The sequence below is a fragment of the Rhineura floridana genome, chromosome 7 (genome assembly GCF_030035675.1).
Source record: "Rhineura floridana isolate rRhiFlo1 chromosome 7, rRhiFlo1.hap2, whole genome shotgun sequence".
Classification (NCBI taxonomy): Eukaryota; Metazoa; Chordata; class Lepidosauria; order Squamata; family Rhineuridae; genus Rhineura; species Rhineura floridana.
In genome coordinates, this window is record NC_084486.1 from 10,607,235 (window position 1) to 10,634,407 (window position 27,173).

The window sequence follows — 27,173 nt, forward strand, 5'->3', positions numbered from 1 at the left end:
TGAAGAAAGGGCACTTTATAGTTTGCACTTTCCAGAGAGGGAGAGTGCTGCAATTTGGATGAAAAAGTACCTTAGGGATGGCTATTGCTGCTTTCTGGGAATGAGATATGGGGTAGTAGATCTGCTGCCTTCTAAAAGCGCCTGTTGCTTTGCCTCCACATATGCTTTAGTGGCACCTATGCAAATAAAGAAAATACTATATAAATACTTCCATTGTTCTTTCTTATCCAAAGCCAATACGGTGTCTTCCAAGTGTTGTTTGGCTACAAGCCCATCATCCCTGACCACTGGCCATGCTGACTGTGATTGATGGGAGTTGTAGCCCAAAACATTTGGAGGGCACCCCTGATCCAATGGAAATCAAAGGGTAGCATTGCCTCCTGGAACTTCTCATTGCTTGGAGACATGAGTGGCACCCAATATACGTGCATACATATTACACATATAAAACAAGGGATTGTATCCAGTGATAGTCATACCCAGAATAGACCCATTGAAATTAATTGTTATGACTAACTTGGGTCCATTAATTTTAATGGGTCTACTCTGAGTAGAATTTATTTTTGCTACAACCACACTTTTCACTTTTGCACATATATTCTGCATGTGCGCACGCTTGCCATATGTTTTCTGAGATTTGTTGGTTACACTCAGTTGTGTTTCTAATTAATGTTTCCAGAGACATAGTTTACTGAGCATGCACTTCAGAATTCTCCAATAAAATTAGGCTTATTGCTGCTAGACTGCCAAAAATATGAAAATGTGTGCAATCCAATAATGCCAAGGGCTCCTGTGTAATATGACTTGTTATTAAAAATGGGTTTTATTGTCAGCTTAGCAAAATACACTCTTTAATCTTGGACTCTGTATAGTTTTTATTAATACAATATGCAGCTATTAAAAAGAACTACAGATAATGCAACATTTATTAAATGGATCTCTTTAACATTACTGCAAGACATTTAGTATTGTTTCTTTTCTACATATCCAGGCAGTTCCTTATAAAGTAGCAGTTATGTTTAGCCTGAGGTGTGGAATATTAATTCTGTAGCGTTGTGGGGATATTTTGTTTTAAACAGAGCAGCTGAGGGGCAATGCTGAATTTACATTCCTAGTAACTGATATCATCATCACCAAACACAGAGATTTAAAAGGCCAGATGCCCAGTTTTTTTTAGTTTTTTTAAACACAACTTACTGGAGTTCTGGTTTCTGAGGTTTTAAATACTCTTCAATTCACACCTCCACCCTATTTACTGTGGGATTAATTCTGACCTGACCAAATCATGATTAAGAACGTTTAACTATGATTTGGCATGCTCTCTTAAATTGTAAGCCAAAGTCATGGCTGTACATCTGCCTCCAGAGGCACATTGGAAATAAGAATGCTAACAAGGAGGAAAATGAAACTCACTAACCACCTTGGAACCATGACTTACAAACTTGCCTATAAATTTGGAAGTTTAAACCACGGTTTGAGTTCTAAACTATGATTAATGCAAATTATTGTTTGCTATAATGCCTAAATTGAGCATAGGTGCTAAATCTGCGGTATTCAAATATTTCTTGGAGTAGATACCATTTTCAAAATGTACAGCTTTTGTGGTGTGGTGAATAGTGTATTGGATTTGGAAGAGGGATACCTGGGTTCAAAGCTCCAGTCAGCAACAAAGCTCTCTTGGTGATCCTGGGCCTGTCACTATCTGTGAACCTACAAAGTTGTCCATCAGTTATCAGGGTTTTTTTCAGCTCTGCTACCTGCAATCTTTCAGCTGGAGGTGCAAAGGACTGAATCGTGGTCTTTATACTTGCAAAGTATGTTTTCTACCACTGACATGTGGCAGTCTCAGCTTAGCCTACTACCTCACAGGTTGGTTATGAAAACAAAATAGTAGAAATTCCTTTGTACCCTCTCCTGGGAGGTTCTTGGATGAATGGCAGGATACAAATGTAATTTTTTGTTGTTGTTATGTGCCTCCAAGTCGACTACGACTTATGGCAACCCTATGAATCGTGACCTCCAAGAGCATCTGTCATGAACCACCCTGTTCAGATCTTCTAAGTTCAGGTCTGTGGCTTCCTGTATGGAATCAATCCATCTGTTGTTTGGCCTTCCTCTTTTTCTACTCCCTTCTGTTTTTCCCAGCATTATTATATTTTCTAATGAGTCATGTCTTCCCATTATGTGTCCAAAGTATGATAACCACAGTTTCATCATTTAGCTTCTAGTGATAGTTCTGGTTTAATTTGTTCTAACACCCAATTATTTGTCTTTTTTGCAGTCCATGGTATGCGCAAAGCTCTCCTCCAACACCACATTTCAAATGAGTTAATTTTTCTCTTACAAATGTAATTAATAATAGTAAAATTTGTGGATGTGAAAAAGTAGACTAGAACAATGATGAGAGCAACCCCTATTTGGAATTGTTGGCAAATATCAACAGATAAGAGGTTGTTTTAAAAAAAATACTATGCAAGTCTTTTCTGTAAGAATTGTCTGCTTAAAGACAGGCTTGGGTGTTCACAAGCATGGTGTGGCTATTACAGGATGTCAGAAAATGTGGTTAATTGGTAGTGATTAGGGCTGTCTGAAAACTAATTCCCTGAGTTTTTAAAACATATAATTGTTCTGTGTAATCCAGGGCGGCAAAGCTCTTTCATTTATATGAAGAGATCAAGAAAAGGGAGATTTACAGCGTAGTTTGCCCCGAGCCACACGTAGCTAGCTTAATTTTACTTTCCCAGAGGATCTAAAGATTGTTGTTGTGACTAGTTCTTTGTTGATTATATGTTATTTTGAGGTCACCTGAGAGTTGTTTTGGTTAAATGACTGACTGACTAAAATTAATGATTCTGTCAGGGGTATAATGGAGGTAAGATTGAGGACATGTTGAGTACAAAAGCTAAAGTAATTCTTATAAGATCACTTGCACCTTTCTTTTCCTTTAAAAAAAGTTTAAATAAATCAGGCAGGATATATATGTAGACTGATGGTATTGGGCTGGCAACAGCTCAGAAATTAATGGCTTGAACAGAATTTCATCTGCCTGGCTATTTATCAAAACAGAACAATAAAAAACCAGAAAGAAAATGGCATGTTTAGTCATAGTGATGTTGTCAGCCTGCTTTTTGTAAGATTTGTTTTTTTATAAACAGATACACAAAGATAACTCTGGTCTTCAGTGGGGACTCTTGGCACATACTCAGAAGCACCAGATCATAACAGGGATTTGTTTAAGAAGTAGGTATGAGCAGAACAGAGGGTTCCTGTTTATAAAGTTTTGGAAAGTATGGCCTGGAAATCAACCAAACTGAGAATCCACTCCAAAATCTAGTTAATTTAGGATTCAATAACTTTTCCAGGTTTTAAAAAGCTACTTATCAGAAGAGAAAGAAACCCTATACCTGTTCAGATGCACTTTTCCTTCAGGTCCTTTAAAAATGCACATGCTTTGGAATGTTGGCACTCTGCACATGTTCAGAAACATTATGCCAATTTTAGGGTGATATTAGTTTTTGCCCGTGTTCTGGTTTCCCCACATCAGTGTTGTCCCACATTTTGGGGATGGAGGTTGTGTTGACATGAGGAGGACCCTCAGCATGGCCTGGAGCTTTCATCTTACTCCAGTGATACAGGGATGAACCACACTTCAATGATTGCTATGGTTCCAACCTAACATACGACAGAGCATTAGATGTAGCATGAGATTCCCTCGGAAGTCTGCATGCCATTCCTATATGAGAACATAAAGTCCTGTTGCAAGTACAAGACACAGATATTTGTTTATGCCCCAATTCCCTTCTAATATTTCAGTGGCTGAGTTTGTAGACCACTTAGTGCATCAAGCAAGTGTATTCCAACAATTACTAAAAGTTTTGTACAGACTACAAGCTTAAAATAGGAAATCTTTTCAAGTCTATATTAATTTTAGTTACAAATCGTTCTAAAGAAGCAGTGCTAACTAACTAACAAATCATTCTAAAGAAGCAGTGTTTAATCATTCCAACTAGAGCTTTGCCAGGCCCTACCAAGTTATTTGGCAGACATAAAGTTATCTTTCTTAATAAAGTCATTTTGCAGCTGGGAAAATAAAACTTTAAAGGGTAGTAAAATGTTTTCTTCGGCAAATCAGAAAGGTTTTTTTACGATTAGTGTGCAAACCTCTTTCTCCCATGGGAGTTTCAGTGTATGTGTGGGCAAAGGTTCGCTGAATATAGTAGCAATCTTTCTGAGGCTCATGGTTTGATTATACTTTTTTTAAAAAAAATTAGCTGTTTCCAGTTGAAACTACAAGAGACCCATTGAACAAAGTCCTTCCTTTTGCAAACATAATAGTTCATATAGAGAGTGTGTGTGATATTTCATGCTTTGATCACTTATTTTAATGATTTAGGTTGCATTTGTTGACTATGAAACTGTACTGTGGGGATTCTATGTAAGAGAATTCCTTATTACTAAACTTGTAATGGATGTTTTTATAGAAAAATATCCTTGTGATATTAAGAAGGATTTCAGTAATTTCAGAGAACTCTATAATTATAATAGTGTATGGAAACCATAGAGATTCCTCACTCCAACCTCCAACTCTTGCATTTTAAATAAAAAAAATTACTATGTATTTTGGAAAGTTGTTTGATATGTGTTTGGATACCTCTTAAGATATCATCAGCAACATTCGCATGATAGTTCTTGAGGTCAAGCAGCAGTTTTTAATCTGTGGATACAATTGGATGCCATTTTCGATAAAGATGGCAGGATGAACCTTTCAAAACTGCACTGATTTTAACCAAATTTTGAAGATGGTTGCTGAGATCAAGGAGCAGGTTTTCGTCTATGTTTGGATACAAGTAGATGCCATTTTGAATAAAGATGGAAGGTTGAACCTTTCAAAGCTGAACTGATTTTAACCACTGATTTCAAAACTAGTTTCTTAGAATTCCCAAGCACTGCCAGGCCAAGGCTGCTAGTAATAAATAAACAATCCTACCTGTCACTTGTGTGCACAAATGCATGATCACAATTCTCCCATTTTTTAAATTTTCCTTTGAGTGGGTGGGGGGGCGGGAAGTATTCTCATGAAAATGAACCTGGGATGGAATCTCCTTTTGATTTAGATTTTCTAATGATTATTTAATAATGCATTGCATCATTACTAGGAATGCTGGCAAAGTTATCTTCAGACAGGTTCAAAAATGAACTTTGGGCCCCCTTAGAAGCCCATCTCAAATGAGATATGAACTTTTAAAATCCTAAATTTTACAGGGCTTAAAACCTGAGCCAGAGAAGAATTTGTAACTCACCCCCATCTTCTGTCTGTAGCCAAAAGGTTTCCCTGTCAAATCCCCAACCCACAAAATTAACGTTCCCCTCCCCTTTTCTTTCCTTTTTTCACTGAAGGTGAGAAGATTTTTTTCCTCCTCTTTCTTCCCTTTCCCCTTGCCATTGTTTTGATGTGCTAGGTAATAAAATCATACAGGAGACCATGGGAGGTACAGTTTTCCAAAGGTTTTGAGCAGTTCCTCCCTGTATTGTGTGAATGTCAATCTACCTGAGTTGGGTTGTTGGGAATACAAAAACAGATGTAATCAATCAATGTACCAGACTAATAAGTAATAAAAATTGAATGCATATCTATTGGGATCACAAAAGCCCCGTTCTAACCATTTATCCATCTGGAATTAATGTTTGTATATGGATCATGCCTGCTGGTTCTGTCCTCCCTTCCCCAGTCTCCGTGCGTTCATCATAATTTCTTCACAGCGCCTCTGCTCATACAGTTTATCCATTATTATTATTATTATTATTATTATTATTATTAATAATAATGATAATAATAATAATAATAATAATATTTATACCCCACCTTTTGGCCAAAGGCCCTCAAGGCGGCTTACAAAAAACACAAATATAAAAATACAATACATGTGTCAGCTCTGTACAGAACTTAGGAATGCAAGAGGATTGAGCCAGGGGAGAAAACCCTCCCCACATACCTTTACAAGTAATTCTATATGGATATGTTTTCTGAATGACTAATGACTGGCAGTAGCAGAACACAAGCAAATCACAAGCTGCCATTCTAGTAATAGTAACTTAGTGATAACTATGAGAGAAGCAAAGTACCCTGAAGGCTATTCTTAAAGTACTAGACCAGAAGTAAGGCTTCAAAGTGGCATAGACTAAAATGGTAGGATACTGGGAAAGTCAGAGGGCAATACATCTAATAATCTTATTTAAGAAGTGAACATTGTTGTCTTTGGGAGAAATAGCTATTGGGTTTATTTTCACGTTGCAATTTTGTTTAAATGCTGCACTGCTAATATGCCTTAGGTGTATAAGCCAGTTTACCTGCACCAATGATGTTACCCTGGTTTATTCTATTGTGCCTCTATTTTTCTTTATTTATAAAATTACTTATACCCGAATCTTCCACCCAAATACGGGCACTCGGAGCAGCTTCTCTCCAATAACATAAAACAACAAGATGCAGCAGTGGTGGCATAAAGAGCCAAAACAGCAGTGCCAGAAAGAAAGAAAGAAAGAAAGAAAGAAAGAAAGAAAGAAAGAAAGAAAGAAAGAAAGAAAGAAAGAAAGAAAGAAAGAAAGAAAGAAAGAAAGATCTTAAAAATTGTACTTTTTACCTGCAACTGGAATGTGCTCAAAGAGTTGGCGAGCCACATCTCTTTCCACAATACATTCTGTCATCTGGGCATTGTGTTTGAACAGACCTGATTATGTGTGTTCCCTATTCAATGTTTCTTTGTGTATCATCACCCTCCCCATCCATGCTCAACAACATATCCTTCCACAGGATGCAAGCAGGTTCAATGTAGGAGCAGATAGTCCTTTAGATATCCAGGTCTCAAACCTGGACTTGAAAGATAAGAGCCAGCACCTTGAATTGGGCACAGAAACAAACTGGCAGCATGGGTAGCTGATTATAACGCTGGTAAAATATGCTCAAAACCTTGGGCTCCTATCTTGGTGCACATGTTTACAACAATTGCACTTTCCATATGCTTTTCAAGAATAGCCCTAAGTAAGCAAGGCATGTATAACTATAGCCAGATCACCCTTCTCCAGAAAAGCTATACAAACTGGCATAAGCGACAATTTCGCAGGGACAGTTATCTGAAGTATTAGTAAACTGTTTTAGAAGTGATTCTTACCTGTGGGCAGTGGTGGCTTTAGAACTTTTACTCTCTGTACACCTGATGAATTCCCCATGGCAACTATATGCATATTATTTTGGTCATATATTAGTCAATCTGGAGAGGAAATTAAAAAGGATTAATTATTAAGCTTGAACCATGTTCTCCAGGTTAACTTTTCCATTTCAAACCTGTCAGCCCTCACTTTTTCATGACTGTTCACAGGCACAGACCTTTGTTTTAGTTGCTGTTTCCATCTCTGTTTCAGTCCTTTTGAAGAGATCCCAGTCAGTCAGATACCACATAATGGGTGTGATGTCACAATGCTATGTAGTCAGTAAGATTTGACTATTTGCTGACATCACTATGGGCAACTGAAGTCGATATAGAGGTCACATGGACTGATCCATATCACAAAATTAGTCCTTTCACACTGATCCCCAGAATATCACAAAAGAGCCTCTTTTCATTTTAACGCAGATTTTTCCAAAGCAAGGTCCTCTGCGCTCCAAAATATTAATGTGAATAATAGTAATTCCAACTTGTTTCGTCTTGATTTATGTTAACCTCAGATGTCTAGACTAGGCCATATTGATTTTCCAGCTTACATTTATTGGCATAGCTGGTTATTAAGATATTAACAATATTAACGGCCAGCAGATCTTTATCCTAGGAGTGGATTAACTGAGGCTAAGTGTGGCAGCCATTTCTGTGCAGTAGCAAATGGTCTAGGAGTGCTTCCCTGCCCTTGTGTCAAGGATCGCCAACCTTTTTGGACCAGAGGTCTCATTTCAAATTGTATTTCCATGCTCAAAAATGCTTGACCTGTTGAACTTCTGCCTGCCATACAGCTGTTAAAGACACAAGAACCCTGTTTTTGCCCTAGTGCCAACCCTAAACCAAAGCCTAGGCAGCCATCCTGCACCCACTTACCTGAAAGTAAGCCCCATTAAACACAAAGAGACTTATTTCTGAGAAGATATGTATACCATTGTTCTGTAAGTTAACAATACAGTGAATTCTTAACGAGTCCATGGTCTTTAGCTCCTGCAAAGCAGAAGACATACAAAATTTTCACATTTGCCTTTGGGGGAGAGGAATTCTTTATCAATACCCACACTTATTGTGCAGAAAATAATTTCTAGGCACTACCTGATCTCAGGTGAACCCATCACAGGAAGGATACATCCTGGATGCAAGGAAGAAAGAAAGGTAAACTACAGAGATTTCAAGGATTAGGAAAAAGACAGAAGCAAGAAAAGTGCACTAAAAGAAATGGCAAAACAGCAGCTCTTTATGAGCCCAGGGATTCCTGTTGCCTGGTGTTCAAACAACTCCGTTGTCAGTCCCAGCTCTGACTTCACTCATTGGCTAATAACACTGACAGGCAGGAGCAGCCAGGCTGACTCATTTCATGTAAATAACTTAGAAAGGTACCTGCATATTTTGCTCCATAATTTTCTTCCTAGGATGGCTAGAGACTTTTTCAGAAAATGAATGCTTAGATTCTGGGCTGCCAGCTCAGGGCACTACTGAGGGTCTTCACGGGCACCATGGCTGTGACCCCTGCCTTATGTGCACCGCTACCTTGGTGTGCATCCTTTCGTTGCTGAAGAACAGCAGAAGACTGATTCTGTAAGGAAGAGGAGACATCTCATGTAAGCAATCCTAGCACCGTTTAGAAACCCAGAAGGTTTAGAGATGGGCTGGAAATATATGACTGAGTAAGTGGCAGCAGTCCATCACAGTACAGATGTGTGTGAGTGGGCAGAGCTTATCCACAATCACTAAAGAAGACAGAACATGAACTCCAGCATTGGTATACTGGGGGAAGGGCGCAAAATGGACAGCTAAAACATGTAATACATTGGCCTGTATCCAAACTTGCACAAGGGGCATTCTGCTCATGAAGTGGTTTCAGGAGTTGCCAGGGGCTACAGTGGGGAAAGGGGCAGGAAAGCCCCACTGCACAAGCAGACATCTGCTTGTGCAGGTTTGGGTATTATCCATTTTGGGTATGACCCATCACAATATTAAAGGGATGACACAGGATGTAGTATTTTGCCGCCCTGGGCCCCTGCTAGGAGGAAGGGCAGGATATAAATAAATAAATAAATAAATATTTTCTGTTCAATATGGAATATTGAAACATGTTTAACAGGTGGGAAATGAAAAGCCAGATGCTGACTGCCTTCGATGCATAGTGAGGGCAGCAAGCCAGGCACAAAGTGATTCTCATTAGCTTGTACAGTAAAGACATCTAGCTGTTGAATACTTCAGGAGAGGAGAGGAGAAAATCAGAATCCTGCTATTGCTGTCATTGGACAACAGCTATCAGCAGGTTTTCTGCATAGCTTATTCTAAGCAAGTGCAGTCTTTCTCAGCAATCAGAGCTGAATTTTAATGGCAATAGCTTTTAAAAGTACTCAGCCAGTCAATTATCCCCAGTACACAGTTTTTCCAGTGTGGGAGTGGGTAAATAGAACTGAGAGTCTGTCCTGGGAATTGAAGTTACTAGTTACAACACTGATCATGATGGTATCGGGGGGGGGTTTATACTCAATCCCACTTTCAATACCATTTGCACCTTCAAATATTCTGTTTTGTTTTCAGTTGGTGCATGTCCTGTAACTCCTGCAGAAATCCTGTAACTTTTTATACCACAAATGACCCGGGGGGAGGGGGTTGTCGTGCTTTTGTTGCACTATAGTGCAAGAACGCCCCTTCAGATGGCAATAATGCAGTAACATTGGAGAAGCATCACATAACAACATATAAAGTGGAATGTTGTGTGGACCCATCCATCACTAATGACCAAATATTGAATTAATGACATGTTGTAGAATAGTGGTTCCCAGACTTTTTTCCTGTGGACTACTTGAAAATTGCTGAGGGTCTTCACAAACCACTTAGTGATTTTTCTGGCTGTTGTCATGAACTGTGCTAGATGTTGAATGATTTTAGTTGTTTTTTACAGCCACACTGTGGACCACCTGAATGAAGCTTGCGGACCATGATGGTCTGCAGACTGCAGTTTAGAAACCCTGTCATACAATGCACACACGCACACACAAAAAACACAGTCTGGAGGGGCCCTGAGACAGAGGGACAGATTTCACGGCAGGTGGGGGGGGTCTGCATGCAACTGACGTTGGTTGAAGATGTTCATATATTTCGTTGCCATCTTGTTCAGAAGCATTTTAATCTTTTTTGTACAGATGAAATAAATAGGTTTAAAATACCTAGGTACTTACCTGTTCAGAGATTTCATACTTTCAGAAAGATTTATCGGTAGAGACACACTTACTGCTGTGCCGGTTCCAGTGCATCTCCCCCTCTGTTTTCTAAAATGGGCATACGATGCTAGTCAAACTCCACCCCTTTCTACTCTAAAACTCTGGTTGGACCAGCTCGAGTGCATTTTTTAAAATTCACCTTCAGAGAGATTACACAACTTATATAAGAATTATATAAGAATGAGAATATAAGAACACCTTTATTAAGGGATCAGACAGCCATGAGACTGATGTACATTCTGAAACAGCTGCACTGGTACAAGAGAACCCCATTGCGCCAGAGCCTCTCCACCCCGAGGAGATTGCATTGCTCTCTTCAGACTTTAATGACTTTCGTTCATTACCTTAGAGCTGCCACCGTCTCCCCCAGCCATTCTACCAGAGTCAACTTCTGCTTCAAAAGTGGCCAGCCAGATGCTCTGGGAAACTCACAACTCGGTAAGGAGGCATCACCCCTCCCCTGTTTTGTTGTCAGTACCTGCTGATTACAGGCATGCTGCCTCTGAACATGGAGGTTCCCATTTAAGTATCACGGCTGACGGCTATTGATAGATCTATCTGTGAATTTGTCTAATCTGTGTTAAAGCCCTCAAAACCATTGACCATTACCACGTGGCAATTAATTCTACAACCTAGGCATGTGCTTTGTGCTCCATGAAACAAGCAAAGGCACCTGTGTACATACCTCTGTGCATGGATGAAGGCAGGCCACCAAAAAGAAGCAACATATGAATAAGGTCGATGTGGGGTCTCAAAACATGTTTTAGGATAGGCATGAACTCCACCCGTCACACCCACTGCAGCCTGTCTTAACCACTGGGATATCGTCTAGTGTGTTAATCCAACAAGTGTATTTTTCCGTTTAAATTATTCCAAGGAAAGAACCTTTTCATAGCTATACTATGATGGACGCTGCACATCTGAGATTAGAAACTGGGCCTCTTGTCTGTAACTATGCTAGGATTTTCCACGTATACCTGCTTTCTCCTGCTTATTTCCTCAATCCTGTTTTCTTTCATTCCTGCCACAAAGAATGTAATAAATTCTCCATATGTGGCTGTAAATTTGTCAGCCTTTTCTTGAAATAAGACCGTGGCCCTGTTATAAAACAACAGAAGGTTGGATGCAGGAGCAGCCAGCATAATTTTGACTGATTGATCTGAGGCATTTAGCTTTTCAAAATGGAAATACAGAATCAACAGTTCCTAAAGGGCAAATGCAGTAAATAACTCTGTGAATCAAGTAGCTGTTTTAATGTGTGCTTGGTGGATTTGCTCAAGCCATTTATATAAGAATAAAATTAATTTAATTTTCTCTGACGTGTCAGGGAGTACACACTATAGGGAAATTTGCTTTAATTACCCTGTCACTGGTTATACAACTAACAGGGTTTTAAAAAGATATCCTTTTGAGGAATCCCGAATCAGTCTCTCTAAACTTTTCATACTATTGTAAGCTGGGGTCTGGGGAACTGTTACCTTTTCCTCATCCATGTTTAGAAAAGGCCTTCCAGGGTTCATTTTCAGTAACTTAGTGTTATCGAAGGAAATACATATGCGAGAGGGGTTGTGGGGAAGAATCTCTGTTCAAATCTTGAGGAGAAAATGAGTGTGGAATTGTCCCATCCCTAACAAACGTGCAGTGTGCTCAAACTCATGAGTGTCTGCTTATAATTTCCTGCTTCCCACCTGGAAGCCCTGTTCTTTTAGTCCAAATGAGTAGAACGTGGTTGTAGATACTTAGTATTTAAGGAAAGGAACTCTCTATATCAGGTGTGGGGAACCTTTGACCTTCCAGATGCAGCTGAACTACAACTCCCATAAGCCGCACCCAGCATGACCAATGGCAAAGGATGATGAGAGCTGTAATTCAGCAACATCTGGAGAGTCAAAGATTTCCCACACCTGCTTTATATGCTCAGAATTGCTCTAGTAGCCCTGAAAGAGGTGGTGATCCGACCGCTCCTGAAAAAGCCCACCCTGGAGCCATTGATTTGTGACAACTACTGTCCAGTTGCAAATACTGCCTTTTTAGGGAAGCTTATTGGAGGGTTGTGGCACAGCAATTGCAAGTACTTTTCGATGAAACTGCCTCTTAGCCTCAGAGGAAGGCAATGGTAAACCACCTCTGAATACCACTCACCATGCAAACCCTATTCATAGGGTCGCCGTAAGTCGGGATCGACTTGAAGGCAGTCCATTTCCATTTTTCATCAACAGATAGCCTTAACTGTATTGTAATATATATCTTCCTTGATTACAGTGCTTAACTGTAGACATTTATGCTTTGGTAGCTCCATAGTTTCAAAAACATCCAGACCCAAGGCGTATACTATTTTACAAATGTCACACATAACAAAGTTTGTTTATCCAACAGCAAAATTTTATTAGCCTAATATGATTGAATATGGATACTTAAGAGTTTGTAGATGTACAATATAAGATATGTTTTCATTTCCTCAGTTGTTGCATAATTTATCTTACGTGCATATATTCATTAGTAACATGGGTTTTCTCATTTTTTTAAATTCAGGTTTTTTAAAAACACACATCCAGTGGAGATTTTGCAGAGTTGAACCTAAGCAAACTATTTTTGAAGCACTGATTAGGCTTACTGTTTTCAGCTTTGCTCAGAAATTAATCCATCTCAACCATAGAAATAAAATTAGCTGAACAATTAAAATTGAAAAAGCCACTTCATCAGTTGGTTAACTGAATTGTTTTTTTTTAAGAAGTGCAATTTTATGCGTCTCTAGTGAAGTCTAAAAACTGCCAATTAAAAAGTCATTAAAATATAGTTAGGTTTGAAATGATGTTTGTCAGCTGAAATAATTGGTAACTGGGTAACCCCCACTGAAAACGGCTCTAATTCATATAACTATACCTACTCAGGAAGGCTGTGTGGGCAAAGAGGTTCTTAATCTTTTGTTGCTTATGGGTCCATTTGCACAATATGAAGAACTGTCATGCTCTCTAATAGAGTACATGGTGAATTCTGTCATTAGGATACTGAGAAACAAATTTCCCTATTTTGGAATTATGAGATGAGGCCAAACCCCTTCCAGAACCCAAGCCCATAACTGGTGCTTCCCATTGTCTCAGGTGGTGCTTACCTTTTGCACTTAAATTTTGTTGGCAGGGGTGGTGGCAGAACTGGGATGGGAGGCACCGGGGCTTCCATTATGCCCAGTAACACTGCTGTGTGCTGTAGGCAGGGATGGGATCTGCATTTCGGTAGCAGTTCAATTTTTGCTCTGTCAAACTTCCTTCAGGTACCGCTTCGTAAAGGATCAGTGTTCACTATTTGCAATAAATGCCCATTTGGTTTTTTCCTACAAAAGTATCAATATTAATATTGATATTTTAAAAAAATATTATCCCTTCATAGATTTTAAAAGATATTAATATTAATATTGGTGTTTTGAAGAAAATATTGATATGAATATCAATATTTTGAGGCATTTTTTTTTAAAAAAAATCCACTTTAGCCACGGAAAACCACTAGAAAAAAACCCTCTAAAAAAAAGTGAATGAATAGGAAATCTGGTATCAAATTCAAATTTTGTGAAAATTGAGCACATCCCTAGCTGTAGGAGAGTCCCAGTTGCCAAGACCCCTTGGACATGTACTAAATGTAATTATGAGGATACCTCTGGGAAGTATAGTAAACATCACCATAAGAACACTGGAAGCTGTCTTTTACTGAGTCAGACCATTGGTCCATCTAGTTCAACAGTGACTGTGACTAACAGCATGTCTCCAGGGTTTCAGGCAGGAGTCTTTTCCAGACATACCTGGAGATGCCTCTCTGGAACCTGAGGCATTTTGCATGCAAAGGCTCTGCTGTTCCACTGATCAGGAGTCCTGAAGCTCAGAATGGACTAAGGGTAGAGGCACACTTACCGCTGTGCCGGTTCCACTGTGTATCTCTGTTTTCTCAAAATGGGGGCACACAACGTCAAACCCTACCCCTTTTTACTCTTAAGGCATTGTCAGATCAGCTCCAGTGCTTCTTTAAAAAAATTGCTGCAGGCTCAGGCAGAGACAGTGATTGGCCCAACATTCTGCTAAGGGTAGTCCTGAAAGGTCTGAAGGCAGCAGTGGGGAAGGGAGGTGTGGCCAGCAAAGCGCAGTGTCGCTTCAAAATGCAGCCAGAAAAACCATTCTGGCTTTTGAAGCAACTAGTGTGCCCACTGCCTCAGATTTAATAATATTTATTTATTGGGAAAATAACTCACACTACCTGAACCCATTCTGAATTGAGATGGGGATATTTTGTCTTCCATAAGACAAAATACTGCTGGCTATGCCTAGTGCATCAGGAGACTTACAGGGGATTCATACACACAACCGCTGTTTACCCCACTAGTGATAAGCAAGCTCCTCCCTGCTCAAAATTGATTTCTATCCACCTTCCACCATAAAGAACAAAGGTTGTTCTTTGTTTTGTTCCAATGGGAAGAAAATGGGCTTTCAGGCTAGAATAGACCCTTGCCTTATGCTTGAAGAGAGCCAGTGTGGCGTAGTGTTGGACTACGACCTGGGAGACCAGGGTTCGAATCCCCACACAGCCATGAAGCTCACTGGGTGACCTTGGGCCAGTAACTGCCTCTCAGCCTCAGAGGAAGGCAATGGTAAACCTCCTCTGAATACCATTTACCATGAAAACATATTCAAAGGGTCACCATAAGTCGGAATCAACTTGACGGCAGTCCATTTCCATTTATGCTTGAAGCTGACCCTGGTGGTTCTGCCACACACACCCTCCTGCTAAGCTGGGTGGAAGGGAATGGATGCCCATATACAGGGTAGCTTTATATGTGCTAGGAGTGAGAAAATTATGGGCTATATTTTGACCCTCTAACAGTGTTGACTGCCAGGTCTCACAGTCTCTAACATGCTTTGTCAACCACAAGGTGAGAGATATGGGGATCCTGTGACTTTTCTCATGTTAGTAAAAAAGCAGTTTGGGGAAGATGATTTTCAGAGCAATCCTGTCTTTAATGGGAGTCCAGTTGAGGGGACTTTGAAACTGGTGTAATGGGGGTGGGGGGCTTAGAACCTGACAGAGGGGGGCTCCATTGGCAGGAAGAGCCCCCAGTACACTGGGGAGAAGCTGTTTCAGCTTAGAAATACCGTGGTGTTTCAACAGCAGTAGGGCCTGAAATGGGTCATGTCAGAAGTGGCCTTAGATGTGCTGGATACAAAGCCCCCTTGCTTTCCCAGCATGCTCCCCAGAAAGGGGCAAGAACTATACCAATCTTGGTGCTAGCATAGTTAATTTCCCTCTCATTGGTGTCAATGGAAGGGATTTCTTTTTTAAAAAAAATGTTCAGTGGAATAAAAAAAGGGGAGAATCACCCCATTTCCAGAGCTTGGAAAAGTTACTTTTTTGAACTACAACTCCCATCAGCCCAATCCAGTGGCCACGCTGGCTGGGGCTGATGAGAGTTGTAGTTCAAAAAAGTAACTTTTCCAAGCTCTGCCCATTTCATCTCCTGCCCTTGAAGGCTATGAGAAATAGCAATCGGTCTGCCATGGAGTCCCACTACCATCTTCCATAGGATTACTACTTTCAAGCTTTAAAATGACTTGTGAGGAAAGGGTTACGCTATCTGTTTCCTTGCACTGTTTCTCAGCGTTGACTCACAGCATGACTCACATGCCAAATTTGGCTTTCAAACAAAACCACAGAGGGAAAAAGCAGGAAGCTCCACATCATGTGGAGTTTGACTCTCTTGAGTGCTGGAGAACTACAGAAGAGGCTTCTTCTCTATACCTGAGAATCCCAATTAGATTCAGATTTCCAGTGAAAATGAGAACTGCACTCTGAAGTGGTCATGTAGTATCCATTACTTTGATATGAATTTGGGGAGGGGGGCTGAATACTGTTTAATGGCATGGCGAGGGGAAGAGAAAATGAAGAGAAGACAATGCCAAAGTTTATAAAATAATGCATGGCATGGCAAAAATTGATGAAATATATTTATCTCCCCACTTATATTAGAACTCACCCAATAAAATTGATGGGCAGTAGATTCAAGACAGAAAAAGAAAGTACTTTCTCGCATGATTGGTAATTAGAGATGAGCAAACACTCCAAAGCTGCCCTTGAAATAACTAAAAAATTACCAAAAATCTCCATCCTGAATAGGAGGATTTTATAATTTTTCCAAAACAATCCGAGGGTTCAGGAAAATTACCTGCCAGTCTATAATTCCCAAGGTACTGCTCCCCTTATTTAATTGCATAAAGTCACTCCATTGGATTGTATGCTGTGGGGGTGGTGGCATGGGCAAATCCCAAGAGTGTAGAGCCCACTTCTATGGAAGACCTGCAGAAGGTGGGTGTGATGCGTCCTTCCCTGGCTCTCCCTGTCAGGTTCCTACCTGCTCGTGGTTACTGCCTGTCTCTAGGCACCACCAGGGACTCCACCAGTCCGGACCGCTCTCTCTTATGATTTCTCTCCCCGCTCTAGCACAGATCTCAACAGATCCCCCTGCTAGGCAACCACCAGTAACGTCCCAATACTAGTATTCCCAGAGACTCTGAATACTGGTATTGTTATTCTCTTCACCGCTGCCACCATTTGTTACAGTTCCCCTTCAGCCTTGGTCATTACCTTACCCTCCCTTCTGGTCTGTGAAACCCCAGCCAAGGATCAGGCCTTTGGTAAACCAAATTAAGTATTTATTACAGATAACAAAGCTAACAAGATTAACAAGATTTCTTCTTAAGGCACATAAGCATATGGTTTTACTCAATACTAATCCGAACTCCACCTCCCTCCTTCTTCACTCTCTCCTGGCAAACAACTCTCTCAAACCCCACCAAGCAATCCACTCTTTCTCTTGTCTCCCCAGATTCCACAATTCACCACCTCACATTCCCCCAGATTTACCTGTCATCCTTTCATTTATACTGTCAGCCATTTTAAACATTCAGCCAATCATCAAGCATTCTATTGCCCATTCACTCCCCCTCCTCTTTCACTACTTACCATGTATACTCTAAACAACCAGCACTTACCATATATACACTAATATATAGGAACATCACATTTCCCCCCCCTTAAACAACGACAGAGTATTATTCCTGTTCCAGGATTTATACGTCGCGTTAACAAATAAAAGTCTCTATGGGGAAAATGTCTTTCTTTGTTCCTCTGTCTGGTCACGTCACTGCAGTCCCAGCCACTTGCCTGGAAAGTCCATCGGCCAGTACATTGTCCTTGCCTTTGATGAACTGGAAGTCCACTTGATAGTCCTGTAGGGCCCAGGACCACCTCTGCAGCATAGTGTTATGGTTTTTCATAGTCTGCAACCATAACAAGGCCCGATGATCCGTAGTCACTGTGAATCTTCGTCCCCACGCGTATGGGCGCAACTTGTTCAGTCCCCACACGACCGCTAGGCACTCCTTCTGGACCGACGAATAGTTTTTCTCCCTCGGCGTCAGCGTGCGACTCAGATACGCCACTGGATGTCTGGTGCCTTCTCTCTCCTGCAGCAAGACGACTCCCAGCGCGAGGTCTGATGCATCTGTAGCCACGATGAATGGTTGCTCATAGTCTGGTGCTATTAATATGGGTCCTTGGCACAAGGCTTGCTTCAGCAGATCAAAAGCCTTCTGACATTCATCCGTCCATACCACACGCTCAGAACACTTCTTCTTGGTCAATTCATGCAAGGGGGTTGCTATTTCCCCAAAATTTCTCACAAACTTCCTATAAAATCCAGCCACACCCAGAAATGCCCTTACTTGTTTTTTGGTTAAGGGGATCGGCCACGCTTGTATTGCCTCCACCTTGCTCCATAAGGGGGTGATTTTCCCACTCCCCACCTTATGTCTTAAATAGATTACTTCCTTTAGTCCAAACTGGCATTTCTTAGCTTTTATTGTGAGGCCTGCTTTTCTTAAGGCCTCCAATACTGTTGTCAGGTGTTGGACATGCTCAGGCACCGACTTGCTAAAAATGGCCATGTCATCGATATAGGCCACTGCGAAATCTGACATGCCTCGCAACACAGTATTGATTAGCCTCTGAAATGAACTTGGTGAGTTCCTTAGTCCCATGGGTAAGGTCACAAACTCATATAACCCATCTGGTGTACTGAAGGCAGTTTTGGCTCTGGATTGCTCATCTAGTTCCATTTGCCAAAATCCCTTACAGAGATCTATTGTAGAGATAATGGTTGCTGCCCCCAATAACTCTAACATTGCGTCTACCCTAGGCATAGGATACGCATCTGGGACAGTAATTTTATTGATTAGCCGATAATCAATGCAAAACCTTGTCGTTCCATCTTTTTTCGGAACCAGGACAATACTTGAGGCCCAGGGACTCATGGATTCCCTGATCACTCCTAATTCCAGCATCTCTTCCACCTCCTTTTTGATCTCATTCAAAACTTTCCCATTCACACGGTACGGAACAGATCTGATCGGGGCATGATCTCCAGTATCAATGGAATGTTTGGCTATACTGGTTCGGCCAGGTTTATTGCTAAAGAGATTCCCATAGTTTTTCAAAACTCTCAGAATCTCTTCTTTTACTTCCTCCTTCACCTCCTCTGACCATTCCACTTGATCTACCCCTCCTTTGTCTTTGCTTTCCTGTACCAAATCTGGAAGTTCAGGCCCACTTCCCTCAGGGAATAAGGTAACTTGCAACACCTGTGCATCCCTGGTATGGTAAGGCTTCAACATATTTACATGAACCACTTTGCTTTTGTTTAATTGGTCTGTGGTGATTACATATGTCACTGTGTCAAGCCTTTCTCTTATGGTATATGGTACTTCCCAGTTAGCCTGTAATTTGTCATGTTTCCTGGGTATGAACGCCATAACCATATCTCCCACATCATACACACGTTCTCTGGCTGTTCTGTCATACCAGTAACTTTGCTTCTCCTGTGCATGACTCAAATTCTCTTTCACTACTTCCATCATTGATGTTAATTTATTGTGGAATTCCAATACAAAATCTACTACAGAAGTTTTGTACTCTCCCAGAGTTCCTTCCCATGAATTTTTTAGCAGTTCCAAAGGTCCCCTCACTTTTCTAGTAAACATTAGTTCAAAGGGTGAGAAGCCTGTTGACTCCTGAGGGACTTCTGTGTATGCAAATAAGAAGCATCCCAACCGTTCATCCCAGTCTTGTGGGTGATCTTGAACATAGCTTCTTATCATGCCCTTCAAAACTCCATTAAATCTGGTTCTGTATTTGCTAGGTACTATCAATTGCTTCACTGGTTCACATTCATCCTTTCTCTCAGCAGGCATCCACAGTCTATATAAAATCCCATTCTCACACACAACTTGATTCCTCAGTTTGTCAGTGAAAGGAATCTGTTGGGTCAGAGCTTGTTCCTTTACCTGCTTCAAACTGATATCTTTATGCAGCTCTTCCCTGAATTGCTCTCCTTCTTCCCCAGAGACCACTTGATACAGTTTGTCTTCTTCAGCAGGCCTGCTAGTGGTTGCTATGGTGACCTGAGGCTGGTTAACAGATTCCACCCTGTTTGTTTCAGCCCCCCTTAATATGGCTTCTTTTTCTCTGCCAATTTGCTGTCTGGTCACTACATAGATCTTTCCTTGGGCGCCCATTACATCCCTTCCCAGTATTACTGGTTCTTGTTGCTGGGCATTAATGCCTACTTTATATCGGCCCTCTCGGCCTCTCCAAGTCATTTCCACCAGGGCCACAGGCAAACTTTCTGGTTGACCCCTCACTCCTTGGATAGTCACTGTTTCCTGAGGTAATATTTCTTCAGATTTTATTAAATCTGGCCTCAGTAACGTCTGAGCGGCACCAGTGTCAAGCAATGCCCAATAATTTGCCCCTTGTACACTCACTTCCTCTCTCAGACTTGAATCAAGGTCTGTTACTTCTGTCCAGTTTATCTGGCAAAACTGAACCTTTTTCGCTGTTTCTAAAGCCTTGGGCTCTGTTTTCACTGCCCTTGTCTGAGCAGGATTACTACTGGGGTTGGCAACCTCACATTGAAAACGTAGGTGCCCTGGTCTACCACATTTGTAGCATAATTTCTCCTCACTTTTAGGGTACACAGATCCACTCTGGGGTGTCCTGTGCCCTTCAGATTTTAATGGAGGACTCACTCGCTGTGGTACCACATCCCTTCTGCCAGCACTATATGGTCTGGGTTTAAACTCTCTTGATGTTTTCCCCACCCAGCCAGTTCTATTAGAGGCGAAGTGATCCGCCATCTCTGCGGCCTCCTGCACAGATGTAGGGGAACGGTCTTTGACCAGGAGCCTTATTTCTGGTGGTAACTGATGGTATAATTGATCCAGTATCATGAGGCCTTTCACCTCTTCCACTGACTGAGTTTTGGCACTACTCATCCACTTTCCAAATATATCCATCAACTTTGCTCCCAATTCCACAAAAGACCTCCCTGTCTGTATCTGGCAGTTTCTGAAAAGCTTTCTAAAATAATCAGGCCCCAGTCTGAATCTTTTAAACACTGCTTCTTTGAATTCAGCATAGGTGACGGGCCTGTCTGAGGGGAAATATTGGTATACCTCAGCCAATTCCCCTTTAATCAGGTTTGATAAATACTGCATGTATTTATCTTCAGGTAGCCCCCACAACTGAGCTGCTTTTTCAAAGGTGCTGAGGTAAATTTGAGGATCTTGACCAGGCTCATAGACAGCAAAGCCCTTTGGAGTAATTTTTATTTTTGCTCCATCTCTCTCTTTCCTTGTCTCCTCAGAGTGAAATTTCTCTCTATCAAATTTTAACTTTTCTACTTGTAATTCAGCATCCAATGCTCGTTGCTTCTCCCTCTCCTCAAACCCCAATCTCATTCTCTCAATTTCCAACTCCCTCTGTTTTTCCTTCTCTGCACCTTCCATCCTCAATCTCTCAGCTTCCAACTCCCGCTGTTTATCTTTTTCCTCAGCCTCCATCCTCAATCTCTCAGCTTCCAACTCTCTCTGCTTGTCTTTTTCCTCAGCCTCCATCCTCAATCTCTCAGCTTCCAACTCTCTCTGTTTTTCCTTCTCTACACCTTCCATCCTCAACTTCTCTCTCAAGTACTCTATATAAGCGGGATTGCTTAAATATCCTTCTGGGGTCTCTTCTCTGACAGGTTGTTTTTGCTGGGCAGTTGCAAATCCTATAAGTGCTACCCTCAATTCATCTACCCCTTTACCCTCATGAGGTAAATTGAATGTTATGCACTTCTCCACCAGCTCCTCTCTTTTCATTTTTATGTATTCAGCCATGGTGTTTGAGTTCACTCACTCTTTGCCACACACTCTTTGCCAGTCACTCTCACAAGATATCTTGTTTTGTTATTTCTGTTTGCCACACAACTATTAGGGATTGTCTAGTATTCGTATCTCACTGCTTCAGCCAACACCTGTGACGTGTCACCACATGTCTTTGGGACTCTCTTTGGTTCGTATCTGGATTCTCTGTTGTTCGTATCCCACCGCTACTGCCACCACATGTGATGCGTCCTTCCCTGGCTCTCCCTGTCAGGTTCCTACCTGCTCGTGGTTACTGCCTGTCTCTAGGCACCACCAGGGACTCCACCAGTCCGGACCACTCTCTCTTATGATTTCTCTCCCCGCTCTAGCACAGATCTCAACAGATCCCCCTGCTAGGCAACCACCAGTAACGTCCCAATACTAGTATTCCCAGAGACTCTGAATACTGGTATTGTTATTCTCTTCACCGCTGCCACCATTTGTTACAGTTCCCCTTCAGCCTTGGTCATTACCTTACCCTCCCTTCTGGTCTGTGAAACCCCAGCCAAGGATCAGGCCTTTGGTAAACCAAATTAAGTATTTATTACAGATAACAAAGCTAACAAGATTAACAAGATTTCTTCTTAAGGCACATAAGCATATGGTTTTACTCAATACTAATCCGAACTCCACCTCCCTCCTGGTAAACAACTCTCTAAACCCCACCAAGCAATCCACTCTTTCTCTTCTCCCCCCAGATTCCACAATTTACCACCTCACATTCACCAGATTTACCTGTCATCCTTTCATTTATACTGTCAGCCATTTTAAACATTCAGCCAATCATCAAGCATTCTATTGCCCATTCACTCCCCCTCCTCTTTCACTACTTACCATGTATACTCTAAACAACCAGCACTTACCATATATACACTAATATATAGGAACATCACAGTGGGCTTTCCCCATTCTTGGATTTCCCTCCTGTAGAATCTTACTTCTGCAGCTACTGAGCAGGGCTGGCTCAAAAGGGTGGCCAGGTGGGGCCCTGGCTGAGCACCCCATGGCCCTCAGGGGCCCCTGAAGGGCCCTTCATTATGGTGGCGGAGTAGTGCTCCCCTTCTGTGGCAGGGTGCTGTGGATTGCAGGGAGAGAGCTGCTCGCCCACTCACCAGCCTGCTTGCCCTCCGCCCCCACCTGCTCCCTCACTTGCTTTCCCTCCCCCCACCCGCTGCCTCGCTTGCTCACCCTCTACCACCCTCACCCTCCCGCTCACTGCCCCTGCCCACTCCCTCTCTCGCCCCACCCACTCACCCTCCCTACCCAATCACCCTCCTCCCTGCCCCCTCAATCACTCGCTTGCCCTCTCCCCTGCTTGCTCATCCTGCCCCATCCCCTGATTGCCTGCCATCCTGCCCCCACCTATTCCCTCACTCGCCCTCCCCTTCACTTGCTCGCCCTCTCCCCTCGCCAGCTTGTTTGCTCGCCCTCTCCCCCCGCTCACCTGCCCACCCGCCCACCCGCTCGCCCACTCACTCGCCTGCCATCCCGCCCCCTGCCTGCTCATTTGCCTGCCTGACCTCCCACTCCTCTGCCCGCCTGGTAGGTAGGTAGGTGGGGTGTGCGTCCATGTGGGTGCCAGGGCCCAGGGCAGGCTGGTACCCAATGGCCCCGGCATGCCTGGGGCCGGCCCTGCTACTGAGTATAATGGAGCCATGGAACTTCATTATATTCAGTGGGGGGAATGAAGATGGTTTGGAGACAAAGCTGAAGATGGCTGTGAGAGCCCACTCCTGCAGGTGACCCTTGGTGTTAGCCTCTGTAGAATCTATTGATGGTAATGGAGCGATGTTGCCACTCAAGTGGGAATCTGAGAGGCCCGGGAAACCAGCAACTACTTTTCTGACTCACATATTAACCTGAGCTAGAGGAGGCTTGTAAAGCTCTCTCCTTTGAGTTGGGCTTCAACAAATTGATGAAGTTGTTTCCCGAGCCTCTACTCATAATTAACTTATGGAATTTGCTGCTGCCACTGGTTGACATGGCTTTAAAAGGGGCTTAGATCAGGGATTCCCAAACTGGTCTGTGGACCATCAGTGGTCCACAAGCTTCATTCAGGTGGTCTGTGATATGTGTGTAGATTTTTGGTTGAAGACAGGAGATGGCACATCCATTGCATGTAATATTCATGTTGATTTTTATTTTATTTGTATTGCTTCTTTTATTTCTTATATTGTATTTTATAATATTATACTTTTGAATTCTAGGGAATTCAAATTGTAATACAATAAAATATAATATATAAAAATAAAAAGCAATGAAAAATCAATGAAAAATCATCCAGCATCTAGCACAGCACATTACAATTGTTACAACAGGGAGAACAGTTATTAAGTGGTCCGCCAAGACCCTCAGCAATTTTCAAGTGGTTCATTGGGGGGAAACCTTGGGAACCATTGGATTAGAAAAACTCATGAAGGATAGGTTTTTGCTAGTAATGGCTAAATGGAACCTTCAGCTTCTGAGGCAGGATGCTCCTGACTATCAGTTGCCAGACAACTAATATGGCAATGCCTTGGCTTTCTTGCTTAATGGGCTTTCCAGAGGCACCTGGCTAGTCACTTGAGGAAACAGGCTTCTGGACTAGATGGACTTTTGACTAGATCCATAGGGGCTGCTCTCTTCTTATGTCACTGAAGTGGTTAAAGTAACATAAGATTATGAGTATTATTGATTTTTTAAAAATCCTTTACAAACTACTTGGTACAAAAGAAGTTATTTCCACATGATTTGAAACTTCCTCCTATAATTTTGTTTTCTATCTCCATTTTGTCACTTGTCACAAACATCAAAAAGTGCTTCTTTTTTACTCCGAGAAACAACCAATGAAAGACAATCCAGGAACAAAAGAAAAAGGCCATACAATTACTTACATTTTTAAAGGGTTCTCTTCTTTTGACACCTGAATTTTAGAAAGTAAGTTTCAGGACTTTTTTTTAGGAAAGGAAGAAGCTTTCTTTTCAGAAACCATTATAAAACAGGACAGTATTTAATATCTGGTGTTTAAAAAAAACCATCCCAAAAAACCTACCTGCTCAAACCATCTAGAATTGCAAAGGCAGCTTTGCTCATCCTTGTGTTATCATTTCTTACGTGTTTGCTCTGTTAGCAAAGATTTTATGTACAACACAATTAATGTTCATGATAGGAAGTGAGCCCATTTCTATGGAATGAGATATAATGCACTTGTAGGCTTCATTATTGTGGGGATGATGCTGATGGTAGTTATACAACAACAATTATATACATGGCACCAAGCATCCTAACAATAAAATCTGTGACCTTGCCCTGAAGAGCTTACAATCTAGATTTAGACAGTAGGGGAGACAACAAATGGAGGGAAGGGCTGTGGCTCAGTGGTAGAGCACTGGCTTTGCACTTAGAAGGTCCCAGGTTCAATCCCCGGGATCTTCAAGTAAGGATAGGAGAGGCTCCCATCTGAAACCCTGGAGAGTCAGTCAGTGTAGACAAAGACAACTGCAGGCCCACGGGCCAAATGCAGCTCTCCAGGCCCTCAGGGCTGTCCCCAGGCCATATACCCTCCCGAGTCACCCCCCTCCCCAGCCCTCCTTTGCATCCCTTTTGAGTGTTTTTGTCTGGCTAGATGGAATGTGCCCTTGAACTCTGATAATGCCTCTTGCTTGCATGGGGAGAGGATAGAGAGGGGTGTGTGACTGTAAAGAAACTAGCCTACTATACAAAGGTAAAATTACTTTTATTGCCTGCTCACATTTGCCTCTTGTTCCATCCATCACAGCCATAGACAATACTGAACTAGATGGACCAATGATCTGACTTGGTATAAGTCTGTTTCCTATGTTTCTATGATTGGAGAGAAGGGAGGAAATGGGAGAGGCAGGATTACCAAAGGGTTAATATTACAGTTACACGTAGAAAGGCTTCATTTCAACTGTGAGTTGAGGACGAAGAATTAGGCCAATAGCTTCCCAGAATGGGGTCCAAGGATGAAAATGCGAGACAGCAGTTAGATTAATATGGATTAATATAGTACTAGTTTTAATGTTATTGTATATTATAGTTTTAATCATTTTATATGTGTAAACTACTGAGATTGTTTATGATGAAGAGCTGTACAGAAATGTATTCAAAGAATGAATAATTAAATAAATAGTGGAGGGAGATTCAGATGTAAGGGTTAGCCGGGGAGAATGAGCGGACTTCCATGAGTAGTTTAGAGTGATAGTGTTAGAGGAGCCAACTTTGTGGGTAAGGTATAATAGGAAATAAGGGTTGGAAGATGTAGTGTTCTTTACATCTCAGAAACTACAATTAGTACAGAATTCTGGTGCTCAGCTTTGAATCAGGACAGGCTCTTTGAATCTGTGCTTCCTTATGTGCAATGGTTTCTTATCTGCTTGTGGGCTGATAATCCACTCTGAAACTCCAGCCAAGGATCTGTGTACCATTTAGGAACCCCACCTCCCTTATATTCTCCATCTCTGTTCCTTTGCTTCATGTTCTTCCTTGGTTTAGGGTAAGATTAGTAAGGGATCGGTGAGGGATAGGGTTGCCAGGTCAGAAGCATCCCAAACCCTGAGATATCCAGGGTGATGTCATGGGGTGGGCCCTAGCCCAGTGATATCATGGGGGTGGGCCCTTAGCTAAATGAAGGTGTTCCCAGGTCAAGCTGAAGTGACAGAATCATTCCTTCTCACCTGTTTAGGGAGCCTGGGTAGGAAACATTTAATCTAGCCTATTTGCTTCTGGCAAGAAGGGTTTAAATGCCCTCAGGCCAGGCCAGGCCAGGCACCTGAAGGCCATTGTAGGAAGAAGGGAGCCTATCATTGTGGAGATATTAGATGGGAGCACTCAGAATTAAAGATGGATGCCCCTGAAGGCTGCATTTCTAAACACACTTACTAAGCCACATAGAACACAACAGGTCTTATTTCTGAGTAGATATAGTTAGGATTGTGTTGTTGGTAAGGCTTGACTAGCGATCCTCTGCAAAGTTATCTATATCAAAGCAGGGTTGGTAATCCCTTCCCTGGAATGCCCTGCCCCTGCCTTTTAACGTGGCTGCTCCAAACTTCTTTACAGACTTGACACTTCACTGCAGAGAAACATTTGAGAAATTAGTAAGAGTCAAGATAATTTCCTTCCTACCCTGTGGGCTGCTATGAACTCACATTGAGAGCCAACCCAATTCCAGTGAGTAATAACTGACAGGGAGACAACACACATTGTTTGATCTACCTTCACGGGCAGTAGCTTGGGAACAACAGCAATTGAAGCCACACTTCCCAGTATGTGAACTCTCTTTTACCACTATTGAGCAAAAACAAATCATCATACAACCAATAGGGTGCATCATTAGTGGGTTTAAGGGGGTTGAGCTGAGCGCATGGAACCACTGTTCTTGCTTCTATGGATGTAAGGAAGTGAGGTCAGAGGTATTCATTTATTATTTATTTATTATTTGATTT

The 27,173-nt window shown here is 41.9% G+C and overlaps 1 protein-coding gene across 3 annotated transcripts in view; it reads left to right on the plus strand.

The window, feature by feature from the left end:
• Positions 1-27,173, plus strand: part of LRMDA (leucine rich melanocyte differentiation associated) — a 1,400,324-nt gene that overhangs the window by 1,004,508 nt on the left and 368,643 nt on the right. Inside the window, exon 6 of one of the 3 annotated variants that reach the window (XM_061634877.1) lies at positions 6,457-6,520. The exons of the other annotated variants lie outside the window; for them this stretch is intronic. Coding sequence (XP_061490861.1) covers positions 6,457-6,504 — 48 coding nt within the window. The 3' untranslated portion in view covers positions 6,505-6,520. Of the gene's footprint in view, positions 1-6,456; positions 6,521-27,173 lie in introns of those variants that run through there. 3 annotated transcript variants of the gene reach the window in all.